Raw genomic sequence first — 21,810 nt, forward strand, 5'->3', positions numbered from 1 at the left:
CATGGTTTGTGGGTTCGAGCCCCGCATTGGGCTCTGTGCTGACAGCTCAGAGCCTGGAGCTGCTTCCGATTCTGTGTCTCCTTCTCTCTGCTCCTCCCCACTTGCACTCTGTCTCTCTCTCTTTCAAAAATAAATCAACATTGGGGCGCCTGGGTGGCTTAGTGGGGCGCCTGGGTGGCTTAGTCGGTTAAGCGTCCGACTTTCGCTTAGGTCATGATCTTGTGGTTCATGGGTTCGAGCCCTGCGTCAGGCTCTGTGCTACCAGCCCAGAGCCTGGAACCTGTTTCAGAGTCTGTGTCTCTCTCTCTCTCTGACCCTCCCCTGCTCACGCTGTCTCTCTCTCTCTGTCTCTCCTAGAAATAAATAAAACATTAAAAAAATAAATAAATAAATAAAATAAATCAACATTAAAAATGTTTTAAAGAAATGGCTCCCTCTCCTTTCCTCTTGACCAGCATCATGACAACAATTACTGTCGATAATCCTTGATGTTAAGGAAGTAGATTTCTTTAGCGTAGGCTGGAAAAATTTAGGTTTTGTTTTGAGGCTGCTGCGCTCCCCCCCCCCAATCTTCCAAAAGCACGGAGGGGGAAATCGCCCACCTCCCCTGCTGCGGAGAGGAGCAGCCTAGAAAGCCCCGTGAATGCTGATTTTCACGGGGCTTTTGCGGTGGGAGAAGGGGGCTGGGGAGCCGTGTGCCACCATCGTCATGGAAACATGCTCCCTGGTGGGTCCTGGGCTGCACTCCCAGGCAGGGGAAGCGGCTCTGAGCGTGTGTCCCTCATGGAGTGGGCATTAGAAGCAAGGCCGCCTGGGAAACAGCCGGGCTGTTAGCAGGTGTCCTGTCTCCGGAGGCAGAGAGCCGGGGGGGAAAGCCAGCGAGTGGGGGGCTCAGGAGTGGGGGGAGCTGGAGCCAGCCCCCCCCCCTCCCCACGGCCGGAGCGGGCAGCTCTTTGCCTTCCCCACTCTCTTTCTGCTTCCTGGTGGTGTGGTCAGCTTTGGGCTAAGGGGACCCTGCCCTTGGAAGAGAAGGTCAGCAAACTCTATCATTGTTCAATGCACCTGTGTCCCCCAAGTTTGGGGCGATGCCTGGAGGTCTTTATTTCTGTTTGTTATTATTACTTATTTTGAGAGAGAGAGAGAGACACAGGAGAGTGCAAATGGGGGAGGGGCAGAGAGAGAGAGAATCCCAAGCAGGCTCTGAGCTGTCAGCTCGAACCCACAGACTGTGACATCATGACCTGAGTCGAAATCAAGAGTTGGATGCTTAACCCAATGAGCCTCCCAGGTGCTTCATTAGTTTCTAAGATTTTATTATTTTTTAAAGTAATCTCTACACCCAACGCGGGACTTGAACTTACAACCTGGAGATCAAGAATCACATGCTTCGGGGCGCCTGGGTGGCTTAGTTGGTTAAGCGTCCGACTTTCGCTTAGGTCATGATCTCACGGTTTGTGGGTTCGAGCCCTGCGTCGGGCTCTGTGCTGACTGCCAGCTCAGAGCCTGGAGCCTGTTTCAGAGTCTGTGACTCCCTCTCTCTCTGACCCTCCCCTGCTCACGCTCTCTCTCTCTCTCTCTCTCTCCTAGAAATAAATAAAACATTAAAAAAAAAAAAAAAAGAATCACATGCTTCACTGACCGAACCAGCCGGACACCTCTGTACCTGGAGACTGAAAAACAATTTTTTTTTGATGTTTATGTATTTTTGAGAGACCGAGAGAGACAGAGCACAAGCGGGGGAGGGGCAGAGAGAGGGAGAGACACAGAATCTGAAACAGGCTCCAGGCTCCGAGCTGTCAGCGCAGAGCCTGATGCGGGGCTCGAACCCATGAACCTTGAGATCGTGACCCGAGCAGAAGCCGGACGTTCTATTTAAAGAGGCTGTGGCCTGGCTCCCGCCCCACACGTTCTGATGGAACGGATATGGAGTACAACCTTGCCATTAGGAGTTTTTAGATTTCCAGGCGACCCCACGTGTAACAAAGGGTAGGGAGCACCGTATCACGCCGAGGGCTTGCCGGGTACGGGCGTGTGCGTGAGAACTGCCCCGGGGGAATTAATGCGCACACCCCAGAACTCCTCAGCCCACATCTCCCGAACTGGTCCCAAGCCTCCGAATTTGTCATTAGCTCCCAGGGGTCCTGGTGAGTCACTAATCCAGAATCTAACACACAGCTGTAAGACTGGGCCTTCTGTAAGGAATGCGGGGGGCTCAGGGTGGGGCAGGGCGCTCCCTACACCTGCTTTACCTCTTGCGGTGTGTGGGGGGGGAGTGGGGGAGAGGGAGGGAAGGGGCCAGGGGGGTCTGGATGGGGGATGCTACCCTGAATCTCTGAAGTTAAAACTGTTATTTGTAGGGGCGCCCGGGTGTCTCAGTCGGTTGAGCATCCAACTCTTGATTTGAGCTCAGGTCGTGATCTCAAGGTTGGTGAGTTCGAGCCCCACATCAGGCTCTGCGCTGATAACACGGAGGCTGCTTGGGATTCTCTCTCTCCACCACCTCTCTCTCTGCCCCTCCCCAGCTCACACCCACTCTCTCCCTCTCTCAAAACAAATAAATAAATAAACGTTTGAAAACAAACCAAACCAAAACACTGGTATTTGTAGAGACCAAATATGATCTGGCATAATCGTGGTATGGCTCAGTCTAATACCAACAACCAGCCCTGAGTTAAGATACATTTTATTTCTGGAGTGTTTTTCAAAGTGATTCTTCCGGATCTCTATGCTCCCATTTTCAAACTTTCCGGAGGCTCTTCCTCCCGCCGCTGCCCAGGTACCTTGTTCTGTATACTATAAGCTGAGAAACTAGATTAAAACTCATTTGTTAGAATTACTTGAGGAGGCTCTTCTGAGCTTCTGAAGGGCTTTTCTAAAGAGTCAGCCATACCAAGGGGCGCCTGGGTGGCTCAGTGGGCTAAGCGTCCAACTTGGGCTCAGGTCACGATCTCATGGTTTGTGGGTTCGAGCCCCATGTCGGGCTCTGTGCTGACAGCTTTGAGCCTGGAGCCTTTGAGCCTGGAGCCCTGTGTCTCTCTCTCTGACTGCGCCTCCCCTGCTCTCTCTCTCTCCCAAAAATAAATAAACATAAAAAAAAAAAAGAGTCAGGCATACCGAGTAGGCATAGGTGCATAAGCCACGCCCATAAAAAGTAGGGAAAATAGAATAATGAGCCCCTATTGTTGAGGTAGCCCAACTTCAACAGTTAGCATTGAGGACGCTTCTTGCCTTGCATCTTCCAAATTCCTTTTGCCCACTTCTCATCGAATTCCGGGTTCCTGAAGGACCTGGGTCTTGGGCTCCGGGAAATCGGAGCTCTCCTACATCATTTCCATCAATCTTGAATAACCAGAGAGGACCCCCGTCACGTGCCCTTTCATTTCCTAGAGGGTCACTCAAGGTGTTTGCTGGGAGGGGCAGCTTTGAAGGGCCGTTTGCTGGAAGGTTCTCCCAAGGTGCATGTTGCCCCATGGGTCTGCGTGGAAGGCATGACCTTCAGGTGACCTTCGGGTGACCATGAGAAGGGCTCGGGAAAGCCTCCTTTGCCTGACCAGGAGATCGTGCCAGGAAGTTGAGAGGACTGTAAAACCAACATTCTGTTCCCTCACTGTGGTTGTTCTGGAAGGTTCTAGCAGGAGAGTTTTATTAGGCTAGAGAGCAAATAAGCCTTACTTCCACCTCCTTTGGATACCAGGTCTGGAAGTTCTCACAAACCATTCTTGTGGGTCCTCAAACCTTCTAGAAGTGAAATCTCTGGTCTGAACCCAGCCCTGTGCAGGCGGGGTGGGGCCGGAGCCTTGACCAGGAACATTCACCAGGTGGCCTGCCGTGGCCACTCCTTCCCACGGTCTCACGAATCAGATGTCACCACCTCTGCTTTGCAGACGACAGGGCTCTGCAGAGAAGGTTCCAGAGGTGAAGCCACTTGCTCCAGCGCACGTAATTAGTAAGCAAAAATGTGGGACTCGGACGAGCCTAATAATTGGAGTCTTCGTTAATAAACGGAGAACTAATTATAGTCATCGAAGAGACTGTTCCTTCTCTGTTGTGATTAATTCTGAATTTATTTTTAGTCTTCAAAAGAATGGGGAGTCATGGTGGGCTTTTGTTCTGGAAAAGAAACGTGCTGGTCTCCACAGTCAAATCGTGAGCAACCCGTGTGCGCGTCTTGGCAAAGCTCAAGAGTCTGGGGATTTGGGTCAACCTGAGCTACTTGGAAGGAACATTCCAGAACTATTTTCACACTTTGATAAGAAGGACACAACTTAGGGATGAAAACCCTTGCATCCAGCGTGCCCCGGTAGGGAAAGAATTTAGGGTCTGTTTGGCCTGCCTTTGGGGGGTAAGAAAAGCAGGCTAGGATAGAACTCGAAAAGCCAGCCAGGCTTTGGATATGTTAATAGCAGCAGCCTTCAAGCCGGAGGTGGGTCCTGGCCCCGGAGAAGTCGCCTTTCCGGTCCTTTCCGGTTGCTTGCTATCTCCCGCTGGGCTTCTCGGTGGATATTTTATTGTTATTTATACCCAAAAGGGCAGTCTTGTTTCCCGACAGCTCTGCAGCCTCCAGGGGCCAGAGGCAATGGGGCTGAAAGTCCTTTCTCCACCCACCCGCCAAGACCAGTAAAAAGATGCACTTCTATTTCTGAATGTGATTTTGAGTCCCATATAACGTACTTAGGTTCTCTGAAGCCCTCTTTGCTTCTCTTCTCTTTCTCTTTCCTGCCTTCCTGGCTTCTTTTGCAAATGAAGGGTTGGGCCTCTCTGTGTATGGGGGGGGCGGGGCTTGGCTGGGAGAAAGATGGGCCGGGTCCCCCCTCCCCTCTCTCTTCTAGCTCCTCTCTCTTCTGCAGAGAAGTTTCCAGAGGTGAATTTCCACAACATTTCTCTTCTTTTTTTTTTTTTAATTTTTAATGTTTATTTATTTTTGAGAGAGAGAGAGACAGATGAGCAGGGGAGGGGCAGAGAGAGAGGGAATCCGAAGCAGGCTCCAGGCTCTGAGCTGTCAGCACAGAGCCCGACGTGGGGCTCGAACCCACGAACCGTGAGATCATGACCTGAGCTGAAGTCGGACGCTTAAGCGGCTGAGCCTGCCAGGCGCCCGTATTTCTCTTACTCCTTGTCCAGTCTCCTCTTCCCCACAAGTGTCTCCTCTCCGTGTTCATCTACTTACGTTCTGTGTCGCCCTCATTCACCCCTTCTCTGGCCTTGCCTCTGCTTTCCAGCCATCATTTCTAATGGTGGCCTGGCCGGACAGGACGCAACTATCAGCCCTTCTTCCTTTTAAATGACTGTGTTCTTCAGAGGTACAGGTAACAAGCACCGGGAAATGTAGGACAACCTTGGGTTCTAGGACAGTCTGCTGTAGCTGAGTGTTTTCTCAAGGCACAGGCTGAGGGCCTCAGTAGGATAATGGGGGTGTGGGGGGGTGTTAAGAACACAGATTCCTAGGTCCCACCACTGACCCACTGAATCAGGATCTCGGGGGGCGAGGCTCAGGAAAACAACGTAATTTTGCCTTGGAGTGATTCTTTTTCTTCTTCTTTTTAAAAAAATTTTTAAATGTTTATTTATTTTTGAGAGAGAGAGAGAGACAGAGTGCGGGCAGGGGAGGGGCAGACACAGAGAGACACACAGAATCCGAAGCAGGCTCCAGGACAGAGCTTGATGCACCACTCGAACTCCTGAACCGTGAGATCATGATCAGAGCCAAAGTCAGATGCTTAACCGACTGAGCCACCCAGGCGCCCCAGTGTGTGGCGTTTTCTATTTTGCTTTTACATTTACCATAAATTTTATCAACTTCTATTCTTTTTAAACATTATTTATTTATTTATTTGTTTGTTTATTTATTTATTTTAAAGTAGGCTCCACAGCCCACATCGAACTTGAACTCAAAACCCTGAGATCAAGAGTTGCATGCTCTACCGACTGAGCCAGCCAGGCACCCCTATACATTTCTATTTTATTTGTAAAGAAATATATTTATTATAGCTTCTATTTTGCTTTTCATATGTATATCGGTGCATATTGTTACCTCCTTACTTTTTTTTTAAGATTCTATTTTTAAGTAATGTCTACACCCATTGTCGGGATGGAACTCACAACCTAGAGGTCCAGACTTGCACCGTCTACCAACTGAGCCTCCGCCTCCTTGATTTTGACTTCCTTTGCTTGATCAATGAGGTTGAGCACCTCTTGATGTGTCATTGGCCGTTTGAGTGTCTTCTTTTGTGAGACGTCTGTTCAGGTCTTTTGTCTTTTTTTCTACGGAGTCACCTATATTTTTCTTACTGACCTACAGGAATTCTTTATTCACGCTGCATGTTTCTCTCTCTAGCCCCAAGCCCAGCACATTGTCCATTTCCTTGTCTGTGCTTAACCGTTCGGTTCAGGTTGCTGTTGAATAAACGAGCAAGGGGAGGGAGGCGGGGGACCCTCGCGGAATGAATGAGCCTTTTATATATTCTTGTTTATGTTTTGGTTTATGTAACAGCTTTATTGAAGTACAATTTACATACCAAAACTCTTTACTTGTTTTAAGTGGACAATTCAGGGAGTTCCTGAGCTGTGTCACCATCACCACAAGTACATTTTAGAACCTTGTCATCACCCCAAAAAGAAACCTTGTGCCCCTTTATTTATCTCCTCTTCCCACCTCCAGCTCCAGGCAGCCGCTAATCTATTTATGGTCTCTTATAGATTTGCCCTTTCTGGAGTTTTCTTATAAATGCGATCATACAGCATGCAGCCTTTGGTATCTGGTTTCTTATTTATTTATTTATTTAGCGAAAACCAGTGGGGGAGGGGCAGCGAGGGAAATTGAAAGAGAGAGGAGAGAGAGAAGGAATCCCAAGCAGGCTCCTCCCAGGGCTCCATCTCATGAACTGTGAGATCATTACCTGAGCTGAGATGAAGTCAGATGCTTAACTGACTGAGCCACTCCAGGCGCTCCTCATACTTGGCTTCTTTCTTTTTTAAAAAAATTTTTAACATTTTATTTATTTCTGACAGAGAGAGAGAGAGAGAGAGAGAGAGACAGCATGAGCAGGGGAGGGGCAGAGAGAGAGGGAGACACAGAATCCAAAGCAGGCTCCAGGCTCCCATCTGTCAGCACAGAGCCCGACGCGGGGCTCGAACCCATGAACTGTGAAATCATGACCTGAGCCGAAGTTGGAAGGCTTAACCGACTGAGCCACCAGGCGCCCCTCATACTTGGCTTCTTTCGTTTAGTCTAACGATTTTGGGGTTTCTCCATGGTATAGTATGGCTCAGTGAATACTCCATTGTATGGGTACGCCACATCTCGTCTCTCTATTCATCAACTGATGCACATTTACATTACTTCCACCTTTTGGCTGTTCTAAGCAGTGATGCTATGAACCCTCTCTGCAAGTTTTTTTTTTTTTAATTTCTTTTTGATGTTTATTTATTTCTGAGAGACAGAGAGACTGAGCGCTAGCGGGGGAGGGGCAGAGAGAGAGGGAGACACAGAAGCCGAGGCGGGCTCCAGGCTCCGAGCTGTCAGCACAGAGCCCGATGTGGGGCTCACAGATGGTGAGATCTTGACCAGAGCTGAAGTCAGACGCTTAACAGATTGAGCCACCCAGGCGCCCCTCCCTCTCTGCAAGTTTTTTACGTGGCTGTTTGTTTTGATTTCTTAGGTAGATACCTGGGAGGGAATTGCTGGGTCATATGACAAATTCATGTTTCACTTTTTAAGAAACTGAAACCTTGATATTTCTCTGCCATCCATAGGCTGATGATGGAAAGGCACGTAAGACTCTCTTGGATAGAAAAGACATACCTACCAGCCCATAGTTATCAAGTAAGTGCACAGTGTTGAGCGAAAGCTAAGAAAGAGAGACTAAAGCCCGCTTGTAGGAGTTTATAGCCTAATCCAGATGTTCTAACCCATGTGTTTATGGAGTAACTTGGCAATATGGAAAATCTGAATACGAGCCAGGGCTCAAACCTGCTCATATTGCAAAATGAATTCAGGAAGTACCGAATGCCTACCTTTTGCAAGACTCGGTGTTAGCCTTTAAGAGGTAAAGCTGCAAATTAAAACACGTGCTATCCCTCCCTTGAGCTGCTGAGAGTTTACTCAGTGAAATAAGACTTAATGAGAAAAGAAGGTAAATAATCAAAGAGTCAGATAAAAGTTCAAAATAGTAACAGAAGATCAGGGGAGGAGGAGGACAAACGGATGGGAATAGATGAAGGAGAAACTCATCTTTCCTTCAAGATCTTGTGAGAAAGCAGAAGGCCAGACGGTGTTTTCTTAAAAAAAAATTGGCATCCTAAATACAAGTTCCCACTTATTATTGCCTTGGAAATCTTAGTTCAAAGGGAAGCGTTAGATAATAAACAACCAGGACCACTGGACTAGATCGATAATAATTGCTAATATCTAGATACTCAATATGCTAGGTATTGCTCACCATAGTTGACATTTTTACTTATTTAATCCTCTTAATAACTATGACATAAATGCTACTGATGTCTTCTAAAGATGAGGAAGATGAAGCCCAGAGTGGTTAAGTACATCGCCCAAGGGCACACAGGGAGAAAGTGGCAGAACTGAGGTTTGAATAGGGGGAATCCAGAGCCCACAGAGTGAGCCACTAACTACATTTAACCCTCTCAAGTCCCAGATTCCAGCTACTGGATTCAGACTCCAATCACAGATGGGGAAAGAAGCCCGGAGGTATTAGAGTGTTAGGCGTTTGTCGACATTATGTCTTTAATAAGGCATCAGGGTTAGGAGTTTCACCAACTGCTGGTCCAGACAGTTCTACACAGACTGATGCTGGGTTTCAGCCGCAGTCTTTTCTTGAGGTGCTATTTGTAGCTGGGCCTCAAAGACACACCTGTCTCCTGACTCTGGCATGGCGGACAAGGGGAAACAGCACCTGATGTACAAGAAGCCAGATCTGGGGGCCCCTGGGTGGCTCAGTCGGTTAAGCGTCTAACTTGAGCTCAGGTCATCATCTCCCGTTCGTGGGTTCGAGCCCCACATCTGTGCTGACAGCTCAGAGCCTGGAGCCGGCTTTGGATTCTGTGTCTCCCTCTCTCTCCGCCCCACCCCTGCTTGTGCTCTGTCTCTTTCTGTCTCCCCCTCTCCCACAAAATAAAACATTAAAAAAACTTAAAAAAAAAAAGAAGCAGATCTGAGTTCTAAGCCTGGTTCTGCTGTGACCGGCTTTGTGACAGTCGGAAAGTCATACCCTCTGAGCTTTGTTTCTCTGCCTGTGGAACAGAACAGCACCGAAATGGATGGACGGAAGACCCTGACAGCCATTATCAATTTTGGTGTTGACAATCGTCTGGGGCGGGTCACCTGAAGCGGGGCGTATGGGATACTGCGTGGGCTGAAATTTCTCAGTGTCCGAAAGGAATTACAGGTCGCTCACAGGCGCCCTGGAAATTTCGGAGTTGTGAGAAGGCTCCGGACCTGGTGTCCTAACTTGAGCTGGGCCTTATCGTCAGATATGAAACTTGAGGTCAGTCTGCAAATAGTCACACATTAGAATTTGAGGCCCTTTTAACAGATTAGGTCAGTTACTTCAAGTGACTGTTGCCCATATCAAATTTTGTAGCTCTGTTTTAAGGGACTCTTAGTGAGGACTGTGGTCAAGAGTTTTTTCCCCCATGTTTCTAGCCAAGCAAGGGTTTGTGAATTTGCAATCGATGGAGCATTGGAAGCAATCTGCATTTGTCAGCTTGCCCGTGGCCAGAGGCCAGACGGAGGCTGTTCAAGGTTAGATGGCTTAAAGGCAGACTATGGTACAACAGCGATTTTCCAAAACTAGGGAGGCCTGGGCACGAGCATTTTAAAAGGTTACTCAGGGGTGCCTGGGTGGCTCAGTCGCTTAAGCGTCAGACACGGTTCATGAGATCGAGGCCCACTTCAGGCTCTGCGCTCACAGCTTGGAGCCTGCTTGGGATTCTCTCTCTCCTTCTGTCTCCCTGCCCTTCCCCAGCTCACGTTCTCTCTCTTCAAATACATAAATACACATTAAAAAAATAAATAAAATAAAAAGTTGATTCTAACGTGCAACCAGGATTGAGAACTACTGATTCGAAGCCAAGAAAGATGTGCAAGATCTTAAGGCTCTTAGGTCCGGTGTGAGTGGTTTTGTGAGGGGTTATGCAGGCAAATATCATGACAGATGAGGCCAGGGGTGGTAGTGTAGAGTCTGAGGTGCAGACGCCAGAGAAATCTGTACCTAATTTAAAAGGCAACGGGGAGCCAAGGAAGGTTCTTGAGCTGGATCTCAGGGGAGGCAATTAGCATACAGAGAGATTAAAGGGTCCAGTTATTTACAGCTTAGGAAATAGAATTTAAGTTCTCCTTTACAGCAGACTAAGGAGGAAATCCAGCTTTCTTTGACTTCTAAGCCCTCGGTTCAAGGTCATTTCTTCGGCATCCAGGACCTCTGGTCTCTGTAGAGCAGGGTCCAGTCCAGATGATCTTCGTAGGTCCCCAGCTCATTGCATGGAACGTGGCAACTTCCCACTGTTTGTTGACTGAGTATATGAGTGTAGACTTCTCCGCCCGGCCCACCTGGATTTCAGGAGGACTGGTACACCGGAGGCGGGGGTGGGGTGGCGGGGGAAGGGAAGGGCAGTCCCTCTCACCTTTCCCCCTTCCTCCACGTATCCTCACAGGCCTGCTTCCAATTCGACCAGCTCCCAGCTCCGTCCCCGCAGTGTTAGCACCCCGCCACCCCGCCTCCCGGCTCGGGCGCCAGGCTTCAAACCTGTCTTTCACCCATTGTTCAGTTTCCGGTGAGTCAAGTTCAACCCCAGGTTCAACCCCGACAGCGGCCGCGAACACACTCCCTACCGCGGAGCGCGGAGCCCGCCGCCCGCCGCCGGCCACCAGACCTCCAGAAGCCCGCACGGAAGGGCGTCGCTAGTCGCAGCCGCTCGGGGCGGCGGGGGCGTGCGCGGGGAGACCACTCCCCAGCGACCTGTCCCCCCGGCGGGCGGGGCCGCCCCGGCCCCGCCCCCGCCCCGCCCCCTCGCCTCCGCGCGAGCCCCGGCGCGGCCACCCCGGCCGCCGGCCCCTCTCCGCGGACCGCCCGGCCGCTCCCCCGCCGCGCAGCCGGGCCCTCGGCGATGCCCCGGATCCCGCCTCCCCCGGGAGCTGCGCCTTTCCGCGCGCGCGGGCGGCCCCCGCTCCGGCCGGCCCCGGCGGCCGCAGCCCGCGCGCCGCGTCCCCGGGAAGTTGTCTCCGGAGCCCGCGGCGCCCGGGTCTCCTCCTCCCCCTGAGCCCCGCCCCCCCGCCCCGCGCTGGATCTGCGAGCCGCCCGGCCCGGGGGCGTCGCCGCCTGCTCCGCGAAGCCTGCGAGTCTCGGCTGCCCTGCGCGCAGCGCGCGTCCCCCCGCCCGGCCGGGGACCCCCCGCCCAGAGCGCGGGAGCCCGGAGCGCCGGGCGCCTGGGACCCCGCGGAGGCGCTGCCCAGCCCGCGGGGCTCGGCGGGGATGCAGGCTGCGCTGTGAACCCCGGCGCCAAGGCCATGTCCGGCGCCCGCTGCCGGACCCTGTACCCCTTCTCCGGGGAGCGGCACGGCCAGGGGCTGCGCTTCGCCGCGGGCGAGCTCATCACGCTGCTGCAGGTCCCGGACGGCGGCTGGTGGGAAGGCGAAAAGGACGACGGGCTCCGCGGCTGGTTCCCCGCGAGCTACGTGCAGTTGCTGGAGGTGAGGGCCGGGGGGGGGCCGGGGCTGCGGGGCGCGGCGCGCTCGCGTATACCTGTTGCCCGCGCCGGGGATGCCCGAGCCGCTCCGCGTCCGAGGGGGCGCCGCGGGGCGGGCCGGGGGCGTGGGGCGGGGGGCAGCCGCTGCGCGCCCGACTCTGGGGGCGGCCGAGCCAGCGGGCGCCCCCCCGGGCCGGGCAGCGCGGGGCTCGCGCTCGGAGCGCCCCCCGTGCCGGGCCTCCGCGGCGCATCGTGGTCGCCGCGGGGAAGGAGAACTTGTTGCCTGTGTGAGTTCTGGGGCGGGCGGGCGCGCTCCCGGCGACGGCGGGGGGCCGGCGGTCTGGGCACGACTCTCCGAGGACGGGGATCCGGAAAAGCGACATCGGTTGGGCCCCGGAGCCCAGAGGCCGCTGACCCATGGACGGCCGTGGCGCCCCGCGTCAGGCCGCCTGGGGGCCGCCCCCTTGCCGGTCAGCTGAGCCGTCTGCCCGATCCTGGGGTCCTGCCCAGGTCCCAGCGCCTGCAGGCTCAAGTCCAGAACCTAAAAGTGGCCTGCTCCTGGGGTTCCGGCCTGTCCCCAGGGCTGCACAGGACCTGCCGAGCCAAGTCGGCTGGCTGTTTATTGTCTGGGTGACAGTTGGGAGGCCTCCGTGTCTTCTAATCGCTGAGCTCATGGTCACAGCCAGAGTGGCCTCCGAAGTTTCTAAAGTCCTTTTTAGTGGGGGCGGGGGCGGGGTAGGCAGGAGTGACCTTACAGGCTCTCCCCTTTCCTGAAAGGCAGCCTGAGCGCACGATTGTTGTATGGATTTACACAGGCGGTTGCCCACAACTGTCCAAATACATAGTGAAACGTTCTGCCGAAAACACCTCCCCGAATCGCAGAGACTGCGTGTATTTATAATCTGACCCCTGACCTACTTTGCAAAGAACAAAGTAGCAAGTTTGGGGAGAAACTGGTCGTGGGACCCGAGGAAAGAAAGAGAAGGAAAGACGGATGGATGGATGGGGTGAAGTGAGTGAGTTTGCTGAGAATTATCCTGTGGAAATCTGATCAGAGCAAGAGGCTGGATTCGTAGAGCCTTTTTCCAGGTCCAGAGGAGAATGACAAAATCCCAGCCCCCCCCCCCTCCGCCCCCCCAACTCCCGGAATGGATTAGGAGCATTTGAGCAGAATTTAGGCTGAAAGAGATTTCAGGGCCTGATCAGAAGAAGAGCTACCAGGGTCTTCTTGGTCCTGTGTTTTGGGAGCCTCTGTACTCGGGGACAGCTCAGGTGTATGTCCGTCACATCCGCGCTGAGATCCAAAAGTGGAAGATAGCAGGTGTACTCGCCTCTTCCCAAGACCCCGCGGCCCCCCAGTCAGTGGCTCAGAAGCCGCCCTGGGAGAGATTCCTCTTTGGGAGTTCCTCCCGGATTGCACTTTTCCAGGAAATACTGATGTGGAAATTTGGCATCTGTGAGTCTGTCCGGCGAGGAGCGCCCTGGTTGAGCAGCCGGCTGTGTTTCGGGGTGGAGGTGAGGCCGGCGGGTTCCTAGGCTGGTAGCCAGCGCGTGGCTCTGCTTTTCCCTCTGGGGAAAGGGAAGGTTGAGCCAGACCCGGGGACAAACAAGCTGAACCCTCAGCTGGGACCGCCCTGGGCGCGTCAGGCCCGTCTGCCTAGTTAGGAAATCTCTGGTGCCCGAGGGGCTTTCGGACAACTCCCATCTGGTGACCCACGGCGGCAGAGGGGGGGGGAGGGCGGGGGGGGCGTGTGGGGGAGCAGTACCGTTTGTTGAGCACCCACTAGGCGCCCCTTCCCCTGACAGCTCTGTGAAGGGGGAGGCGCTGTCCCCACATCCCAGGTGAGGGGGAGAAGTGAAAGCAGTCGCCCAAGGGGGTAACGCTTGCGCGCTGGCTTTAGTCACTAGATGGCTGAATTTACCTCTGTGCCCGTTTGCACCATGACAGCGTGGGCTCAACTGCTAAAAGGCAAGTGAGGGAAGGGTCTGGATCCTTGCAGGCAAGGGCAGTAGCAGGAGCAGAGATCAGGCTCTTTGGGTCCGGGGACCGCGTCCGTGCTTGAGCTGGACCTCGGCTGAGGGCTGGCTGGGTGGGAAGAGCCCCTTGGGGCGGGGGTGAGCCCTCAAAGGCAGACTCGGTTAGTGGAGAGTGCCGGTACGTGAAATCAGGTGTTCGTCAAGCCTGGACGTCCGTGCAGAAGCCAGGGGGGCTGGGAGAGGGGCCTGGAGGTGGGAGTCCTCATGGGCGAGTGGCACGGGGTGCCTGGCCCTGAGCCTGCTGGAGGCACAGAGCTCGGGGAGGCCAGGGGAGCCGCTGGGGACGCAGGTGCAGCCAGAACTGACGGCACCCGCCTCCAGGCGGGGGAGTGGGGAGGTGGGGGGCACAGCTGGGGACGGTGGACGGCGCGGTGGGCAGAGTGATACCAAGAAACTCATTCTTGGAGGAAGGGTGCTGCAGGTTGAGAACAGCATATGCAGAATGGACACTCCCCAAGGATCCCTCTCTCGTTCAGATAAAGAAAGCGGAACCGAGAGGCTTTTGGTTTCGCAAGGAGCACACCCCACGGAGGGGAGCTGGGAGCTCACGGGGCTGCGAGATCCGCCCTGGAGGCCGGCCAGCCCCGGGGGAGAGGCCAGCTTGGGGAGATTCTTGGGGGTGAGGTGGGGGAGGATCTCTTTGGTCAGGCCGTCAAGGAAATGGGAGAAGGGTACCGCACAGCGCATCCTTGGCTTCTAGAAAGTGGCCTCGAGGAAGATGTCAGCCCAAGCGGAGAAGTGGGGGTTGGGGAGAGAGACCTGATGAGGTCGAGGGCTGGGCACAAGGGGATAGTGGAACCCTCCAGAGGGGGAGAGCACTTGGAAGAGGGAGCCCATCATTCCCAAGAAAGGGCGGAGGCTTAAGATGTAAGGGCCCTGAGATAAAAGCCTCCAGAAAACACGTTCTGGGGGTTCTCTTCAGCCTTGAAGAAGGAGAGGAGCTGGGAAGTCTGATATTTGGGAGACGAGGTCCAGGAGCTGAGACGGGATGGAGACCTCTGGGGACCTATCTGGCTGCTCCAAGCCAGACCAAGGTCCCCTCCGTAGACTGGAGGCCTTGTAGAGGTTTCCGCCAGACTTGGGGGTGCCTGACGGCTGAGAACAGCTCTTGGGGAAGGCGGGCAGAGGAGGGAGCCCAGATCCCCGTCTCCAGGGAAATGCTGGAGAGTCGGACTTGGGCAGGTCCAGTGGCTGGAAGGCCAGGAATTCCCCGCCGCCTGCCTGCTCTTAACCTTGAACTTGGGACCTGGCAGATACTGTAGGGCATCTGCGGAAACCCCCAGAGCTTTTGGGAAAGAATTCTGGAGGGGGGAATGAGATTGGAACACACACACAACAGAGTTTTCCGTGACTGAGGTGCTGTTCTGAGAATCGACCGTGTGGCCATGAAGGTGCGGGCCTCAAAGGCACCGACAGACGACGTGACCCTGTTGGCCAGCCCAGCCAGCGGGCTGCCGATGTCACCCTTGAACTCCGTCACCTCTCCACCTTCTGTTCTCTCACTCTGGGTTCATGCGACGTGCTGCTGGAGCTTACAAGGTGTGGATGTGAGAGAGAGAGAGACGCGGAGCTGGGGAGGTGGGCTGTGCCGTGGGTATTTGAGGAATGATGATGGCTTTACTGGTGGCCGAGTAACAGGCCACCCCAGACCTTGGTGTCGCAAAACAACCATTTAGTATCCCGTCCTGCATTTCTGGGGGCCGACGGGGCTCCGCTGGGTGGTTCTTCTGCTGGTCTGTCTTGGCATCTGTCACACATCACGGTGGCCGGGGCTGGGGTCCCCCGGGCAGGCAGAGCTGGGCTGGACCTCCCCCAGTGGCATCTCTGCTCCTTTGCTTGCTTGGTGTGTTGGTGTTTTTCCAAGTGGCTCTCTCCTCTCCACTTCGTGTCTTACCCTCCTGGGCCTTTCGGGACGGGCTTTTCTCTTTAGCGGGGAGCTGGAGGTTTCCCAAGGTGGCCGGCCTCCAGGAATGCACGCTGCAAAGTGCCTGGCCTTCCTCAGGCTTGGGCTCAGGACTGGTACCGGACTTCTGGCACCTTCGATTGGTAAACTGAGTGGCAGGACTCTATGGAGATTCCCTGTGGGAAGGAGGTGCCCACGGGTGTGGATACAGGTTCATCGAGGGACGTTTTGCACACTGCCACTTCAGGAGGGGAGGGAGAACACGCCTGGGACAGGGATCCATTAGAGAGGAAACAGTACCAGCCCAGACTGGTGAGAGAGGACCCCCCCCCCCCCCCCCCCGGAGGGAGGCAAAGCACAGAGGACTTGGCTGATTTGCTAGAAAACTCTCCATGTCATCCTCAGGTGAGATTTTCTTTTCTTTTTAAAACATTTTTTTAAGACCGCCTGATAAATGTTGCAGCCTGAATTTCCTGTTCCTAAAGCCTGGGTCTGTCCGCCGGGGGCATTGATGCACCCGTCTAGCCTTTTTGGGTTGTGTCTTTATGGTGCTGGTTATTAAGAGACATAGTGTATCCAAGCTGCCTGTTAACTAGTAGATGCTTTGCAACACAAATTAATTTTATTTTTATTAAAATTTTTTTTGAAGTTTATTTGTTTTGAGAGAGAAGCAGAGAGAGTGAGTGGGGGAGGGGGGCAGAGAGAGAGAGAGAGAGAGAGAGAGAGGGGAGGGAGGGAGGAAGGGAGAGAGAGAATCCCAGCCACGCTCTGCGCTATCAGCATGTAGCCCATTTTGGAGCTCGAACTCATGAACCGTGAGATCATGACCTGAGCCGAAACCAAGAGCCAGAAGCCCAACCGACTGAGCCACCCAGGCTCCCCTACACAGATTGATTTTAGTACACAGCCTTTTTCCCTGTAACGGGAGCATTATCTGAAGTGGGTGTGATTTTGTCCCTCCCGGCAATTTTTTCTTTTTCTTTCTTTTTTTTTTTTTTTTTTTAAAGGCAGCTAGGTATCCGCTCTTTCACAAAGCTGTAATTAGGGCTGGTGGCTCGCAGAGGACGGTGCCCGGTGACCGAAAAGACCAGTGTCCTTTGTGCCGTCGCCACGGAGTCATTCTGCCCTTTGACTTGGGGGCTGCGGTCCACGGTTGTAGCTTCTGCTGCTTAAAAGGGTCTACCTTGAGCTCATCCCTCTGCCTGCCTGTGTTCGGGGGAACCCCCCCATTCTCCCCCCAGGACTTCAAAGCAGTGGGCAGGGCTTAGGGATGCTATGGAATCAGAGCATCTTTACAAAAGTTCCCTTAGCAACACGTCGGCAGGAATCCCTGACATCTGTCAGTTCCCCGTCACGTGCATCCCTGTTGCCCGTGACCACCTAGAAACATGAATGAGATACTGACCTTCCTGCGCTCTTCCCGCCTAGAAACAAACCTTGTTTTATCTGGCCGTCCGAGCGACCTCTCTATCGACGAGCGTGGATGCCAGGCCCCACCTCCCTGGGGAGGGAGAATGTTTGGTACATGTCAGGCGCGGGGATTTTTGTGAGGCCGCTGCAGGGGACATCGGTCCGCTGGGTTCCGCTCGCTTATTACTCACAGCGGCGAGGCAGCACATGACAAGCTTTCGCACAGAATGTCAGGACGCAGCTCCCTTGTAATTGATTGCAAAATTAGTATATTCCTCTCTCCCTGCACCGGGTGGCGAGGCGCCTGGGGTGACGTTTCCATCTACGGAGGGAAGGAGAAATGGTGGCGACAGGTGGTCCTGCTTGGAGCTGGCGGTGATGGTGTGGAAGATTAAGTGCAACAGGTGTGGGAATTTGTGAGACGTTTTCGTGGATTGCCGCGGACTCCCCTACCTCTTCTCTGCACTGTTAGTATCTCACCAGTCTCCCGTCTGATAAAGATGTGCTTTATTATTTGGGGCACTTGGGGGGCTCAGTCAGTTAAGCGTCCGACTTCGGCTCAGCTCATGATCTCACGGTTCCTGAGTTCGAGCCCCATGTCGGGCTCTGTGCTGACAGCTCGGAGCCTGGAGCTGCTTCAGATTCTGTGTCTCCTTCTCTCTCTGCCCCTCCCCTGCTCACTCTCTGTCTCAGAAATAAACATTAGAAAAAACAGATGTGCTTTGTTAGGTTAACCTTGGTCAACTATATTTATCTCACTTTTTAAAAAATGTTCTTTATGTTTATTTTTGAGAGAGAGAGAGAGAGAGAGACAGAGCACAAGTGGGGAGAGAGAGGAGACATAGAACCTGAAGCAGGCTCCAGGCTCCGAGCTGTCAGCACACAGCCCGACGTGGGGCTTGAACTCCCAAGCTGTGAGGTCATGACCTGAGCCCAAGTCAGACGCTTAACCCACTGAGCCACCCAAGCGCTCCTTTATCTCACTTCTTGAGCTGGGATCTAGACTCAGTCCCCAGGTGCTCATTTTTCTATGTCCAGAGTCAACTCCTAACCTGTCGGTCTTCCTCACTGCCTTCTGTCCCCCACCCACCAAACCACAGTGAGTGTCCCCAACATTTGTCTCTTCTCCGCCTCACCTGACACTGTCCCCCCGCCCCTCTTCCCTTCCCTATTCCTGTTCTTTTATCTGTTCTCCGTTAGAAACATTGCTCAAAGACTTCTCCTTCTTCCTTTGTGCTGGCACGCTTTTTCTGTAAAGGGCTAGGAAGCATTTTAGGTTTTGTGGGCCAAGGGGCTGCGTCACTGGGATTTCTGGAGTGCCAGAGGCGGTGAGGAGCCACGAGCGTGCCCCATATGGTCTCTGTCACAGCTACTCAGCTGTGCCACTGGAGTGTGAAGCTGCTGTAGATGCTCCCAAAACCGATGGGTGTGGTTGAGTTCCAATAAAACTTTATTTATAGACACCGAGGTTTGACTTTGCTATGATTTTCATGGGCCGTTTGGCTTTATTCTTCTTTTGCTTAATTTCTCAGTCATTTAAAGATATACAAGCCAGGGGCCTCTGGGTAGCTCAGTCTGCGGAGTGTCGGACTTCAGCTCAGGCCGTGATCGTGCGGTTTGTGAGTTCGAGCCCCGCGGCGGGCTCTCTGCTTTCTGCCTGCCCGCGCAGGGCCCGCCTGAGACCCTCTGTCCCCCCACCCCCGCCTCTCCCCCCACTTGCTCGCTCTCTCTCGAAAGCAAATAATAATAAAAAAAGGTATAAAAGCCCTCCTTAGCTCATGGGCTGAATGTAGTTTAAAAGTTCAAAAGGAGATTACTCACTCATTCATTCAGCAAACCCTGATTGAGTATCTGGGATGGGCTCTGAGCTCCATTGTAAGTGCTGGAGGGGAAGTAGTGAAAGATGCAGAAGAGACACTTATAGTTAGTTGGGGAGATGGCAAACTAGCAAAAAATAATAATTTTTAAATACTATGGGGCCAATGGAGCAGGGTACTGTGGTGGAGGGGGGTGTGGGGTGCAGGAGGGGGCTCAGTAAGACTTCTAGGGAGGCTTCTCGGAGAAGGTGGTAGCTGAGCAGAGGTCATAATGTTGCAGAACAATGTGATTATCTGGGGAGAAACGATTTGAGGCAGAGGGCACTAGGAATAAACCTGAAGACGGGGTGTGTGTGACATGTCTGGGAGAGCCAGAATTTTCCAGAATGGTTAGACAACAGTGAGCAAGGGTGACAGAGGTGGGGATGTGACAGAGAGGGAGGCAGGCAGTTTGGATAGTTTTTTGGTGTCTGTCTCCGCCCCTCCCCCCCATATATTTCTATAGATACACAATTTATTTTTCTGTAAGAGTTCGTATTCTGCTCCATCGAAGAAACGTACTGTGAAATAATTTGGGGTTTCTTGCCCTTTCCTCAAGTTCGCATTTCCGTTCTGGGGGACTTCACTAAGGACAGCATCATTCCGGGGGCTCAGCTGCCCCTTGATGTCACTTGGGCATCTCCTGGGCTGTCCTCCCCATGTGGGCCTCTGCCGTCTGTCTGTCCATGCCTTTGCTAGAGGCAGTCCCCTGTCTGACGGGTCCCTCGTCTGCAGCTCTCAGCAGTTTTGGGGAGGTTCCGTGTCGTTCTCGGACCCTGAGGCTTCCCCCCGCACCCCCCACTGGTGCGGATATAAATGTATTAGACCAGCTCTGGTGGAAGGTGCAAAGGCCTGGTTGATGCTGTTTGCCAATTTCTGGGGTGTCCATGCTCCCACTGAGGCTGATTGCAGGCTACTAAACATTTTAAGAACCGGAGTACATTTGACACAGAATGTGTTGCGTAAAGTGAAGGCATACAGCGTGCTAATTCGATTCATTTATATGTTGTGTATCCACAGTGTAATTTCCTCGTAGGGGCACGTTGCTACACATGACACGATTATCCTTTCTCTCTAGCGGTTGGCGGTTGGTGGCTGGCGGCTGGTTTCCTGAGTGCCGCAGAAAGCCTGTGGTTCGATCGAGGGGAGGGCTCATCTGGGCTGTCGTGTGGAGCCTGGGGATGAGGAGGGGAGGAAGGGAGGCGTGGTGGTGGCTGGGTGGCCGCCCGTGGGTCTGGTGTGTGTGCTGAAGGCAGAGTCCAAAGCACTTGTTGCTGGATTGACTCTGAGAGGGTGCGGGGTCTCCCCTCCTGCATATTAGTTCTGATAACCCTTTCCTGACTGTCTTCTTCTTCTTTTACCTTTTTTATTTTTGAGATAGAGTGGGAGAGAGGGGCAGAGGGGCAGAGAGAGAGAGAATCTTAAGCAGGCTCCATGCTCAATGCGGAGCCCGACGTGGGGCTCGATCCCATGACCCTGGCATCGTGACCTGAGCCGAAATCAAGACTTGGATGCTCAGCCAACTGAGCCCACCCAGGCGCCCCTCCTGTGTTCTCCTTTTCTGTGAACTGTTCGTCCGTTCTGCCACCAAAGTCCCCTTCCTTAAAGCATGAGGGAAAGGCAAATAAACATTGTGAAAAAGTTAATGTCTCGAATGCAGAAAGGGCTGGTAAAAATTATGAAAACATACACAGAGGAGCACATCCGTACATGAATGGGCAAAGAACGTGGGTAGAGACTTGATGATAAAAGGCTGTCCAAGTCGTCATCAGTGTACTCCGTCTCGCTAGTCATCAAAGAATGGCACATTTTTAAAAACACACTTGCATTAATGAAAACTGTCAAAATTAAAAAAGAATGAGCATTGGCAAGGGTGTGGGAAGATCGTCATGTGCTCCCTGGAGGGTAATTTGGCAATACACTGTAAGAGGCTTCGTAACGTACATGCCCTCTGATCCAATTTCTAGAGATTTGGACTCCGGAAGCATCTGATCGCAGCAGGCTGTGGGCGTCAGGAAGCCCACCAGGGCACCATGTTGACACTTGAGCATGAATTGGCCACAGCCTCACCAGCTACCAGGAGGAACTGACTAAATAAAATAAGGCTGAGTTCTGCTTAGCCCGAGGTCAGACAGGCAGAAGGGGCCCGATGGCTATATTGAAGCTGAATTTGAAAAAACGAGGGATTTGGTCAATGGTGCTAAATATTTCATGGAGCCAGCAGAGCTCAGGTTCACCGTATGACAAGGTGAAAAGAGATGGCGTGTCCAGGAATGAATTGCTTTGTAAAAGCTGGGACTGTGTGTACTGTGCATTCTGTAAGTGTCCTTTTGTGGAGAGAACAGGTCAAAGGAATACTTGCTGGCCCAGGGCCCTGTTCTTTTAAGTATCCTCAGTTACAGCAAGTTTTTTATTTTTAAATGTTTTCATTTATTTCTGAGAGAGAGAGAAAGAATGAGAGGCAGCATGAGCAGGCGAGGGTCAGAGAGAGAGGGAGACACAGAATCTGAAGCAGGCTCCAGGCTCTGAGCTAGCTGTCAGCACAGAGCCCGACGTGGGGCTCGAACCCACGAACTGTGAGATCATGACCTGAACTGAAGTCGGACACTTAACCAACTGAGCCACCCAGGCGCCACAGTTACAGCAAGTCTTTACTGTTTGGGGGAGGGGAGTTGGTTGTGATGTGTTTCTTCTTCTTTTTTTTTTTTTGGAAACAGTCACAATGCATTTGGAGCCACATCTGGTGTGTCTGCACATGTGACCGTCTGTCTGTCACCTTGTTGCAAAAAAGACTTAAAGCAGCTTACCAAAAAGCACACGGCATGATAAGATGAAAGCATACGTGCACAAGGAAATCTGGAAGGGAGAAAAGAAAGTGAGGGGCACAGCGAAGTCTAAAGAGCG

The 21,810-nt window shown here is 53.1% G+C and overlaps 1 protein-coding gene across 2 annotated transcripts in view; it reads left to right on the forward strand.

Moving 5' to 3' along the window:
* Window positions 1-11,345: 11,345 nt before the first annotated feature.
* GAS7 (growth arrest specific 7) overlaps window positions 11,346-21,810 on the forward strand; it is a 214,714-nt gene continuing 204,249 nt past the window's right edge. The window contains exon 1 of one of the 2 annotated variants that reach the window (XM_039231485.1): window positions 11,346-11,704. In XM_039231485.1, coding sequence (XP_039087416.1) covers window positions 11,522-11,704 — 183 coding nt within the window. In that variant the 5' untranslated portion in view covers window positions 11,346-11,521. The remainder of the gene's footprint in view (window positions 11,705-21,810) is intronic. The other variant, XM_039231486.1, reaches the window with a different exon arrangement.

Source organism: Hyaena hyaena, unplaced genomic scaffold, assembly GCF_003009895.1.
Source record: "Hyaena hyaena isolate Hyena2069 unplaced genomic scaffold, ASM300989v1 scaffold_58, whole genome shotgun sequence".
NCBI classification, from domain to species: Eukaryota; Metazoa; Chordata; class Mammalia; order Carnivora; family Hyaenidae; genus Hyaena; species Hyaena hyaena.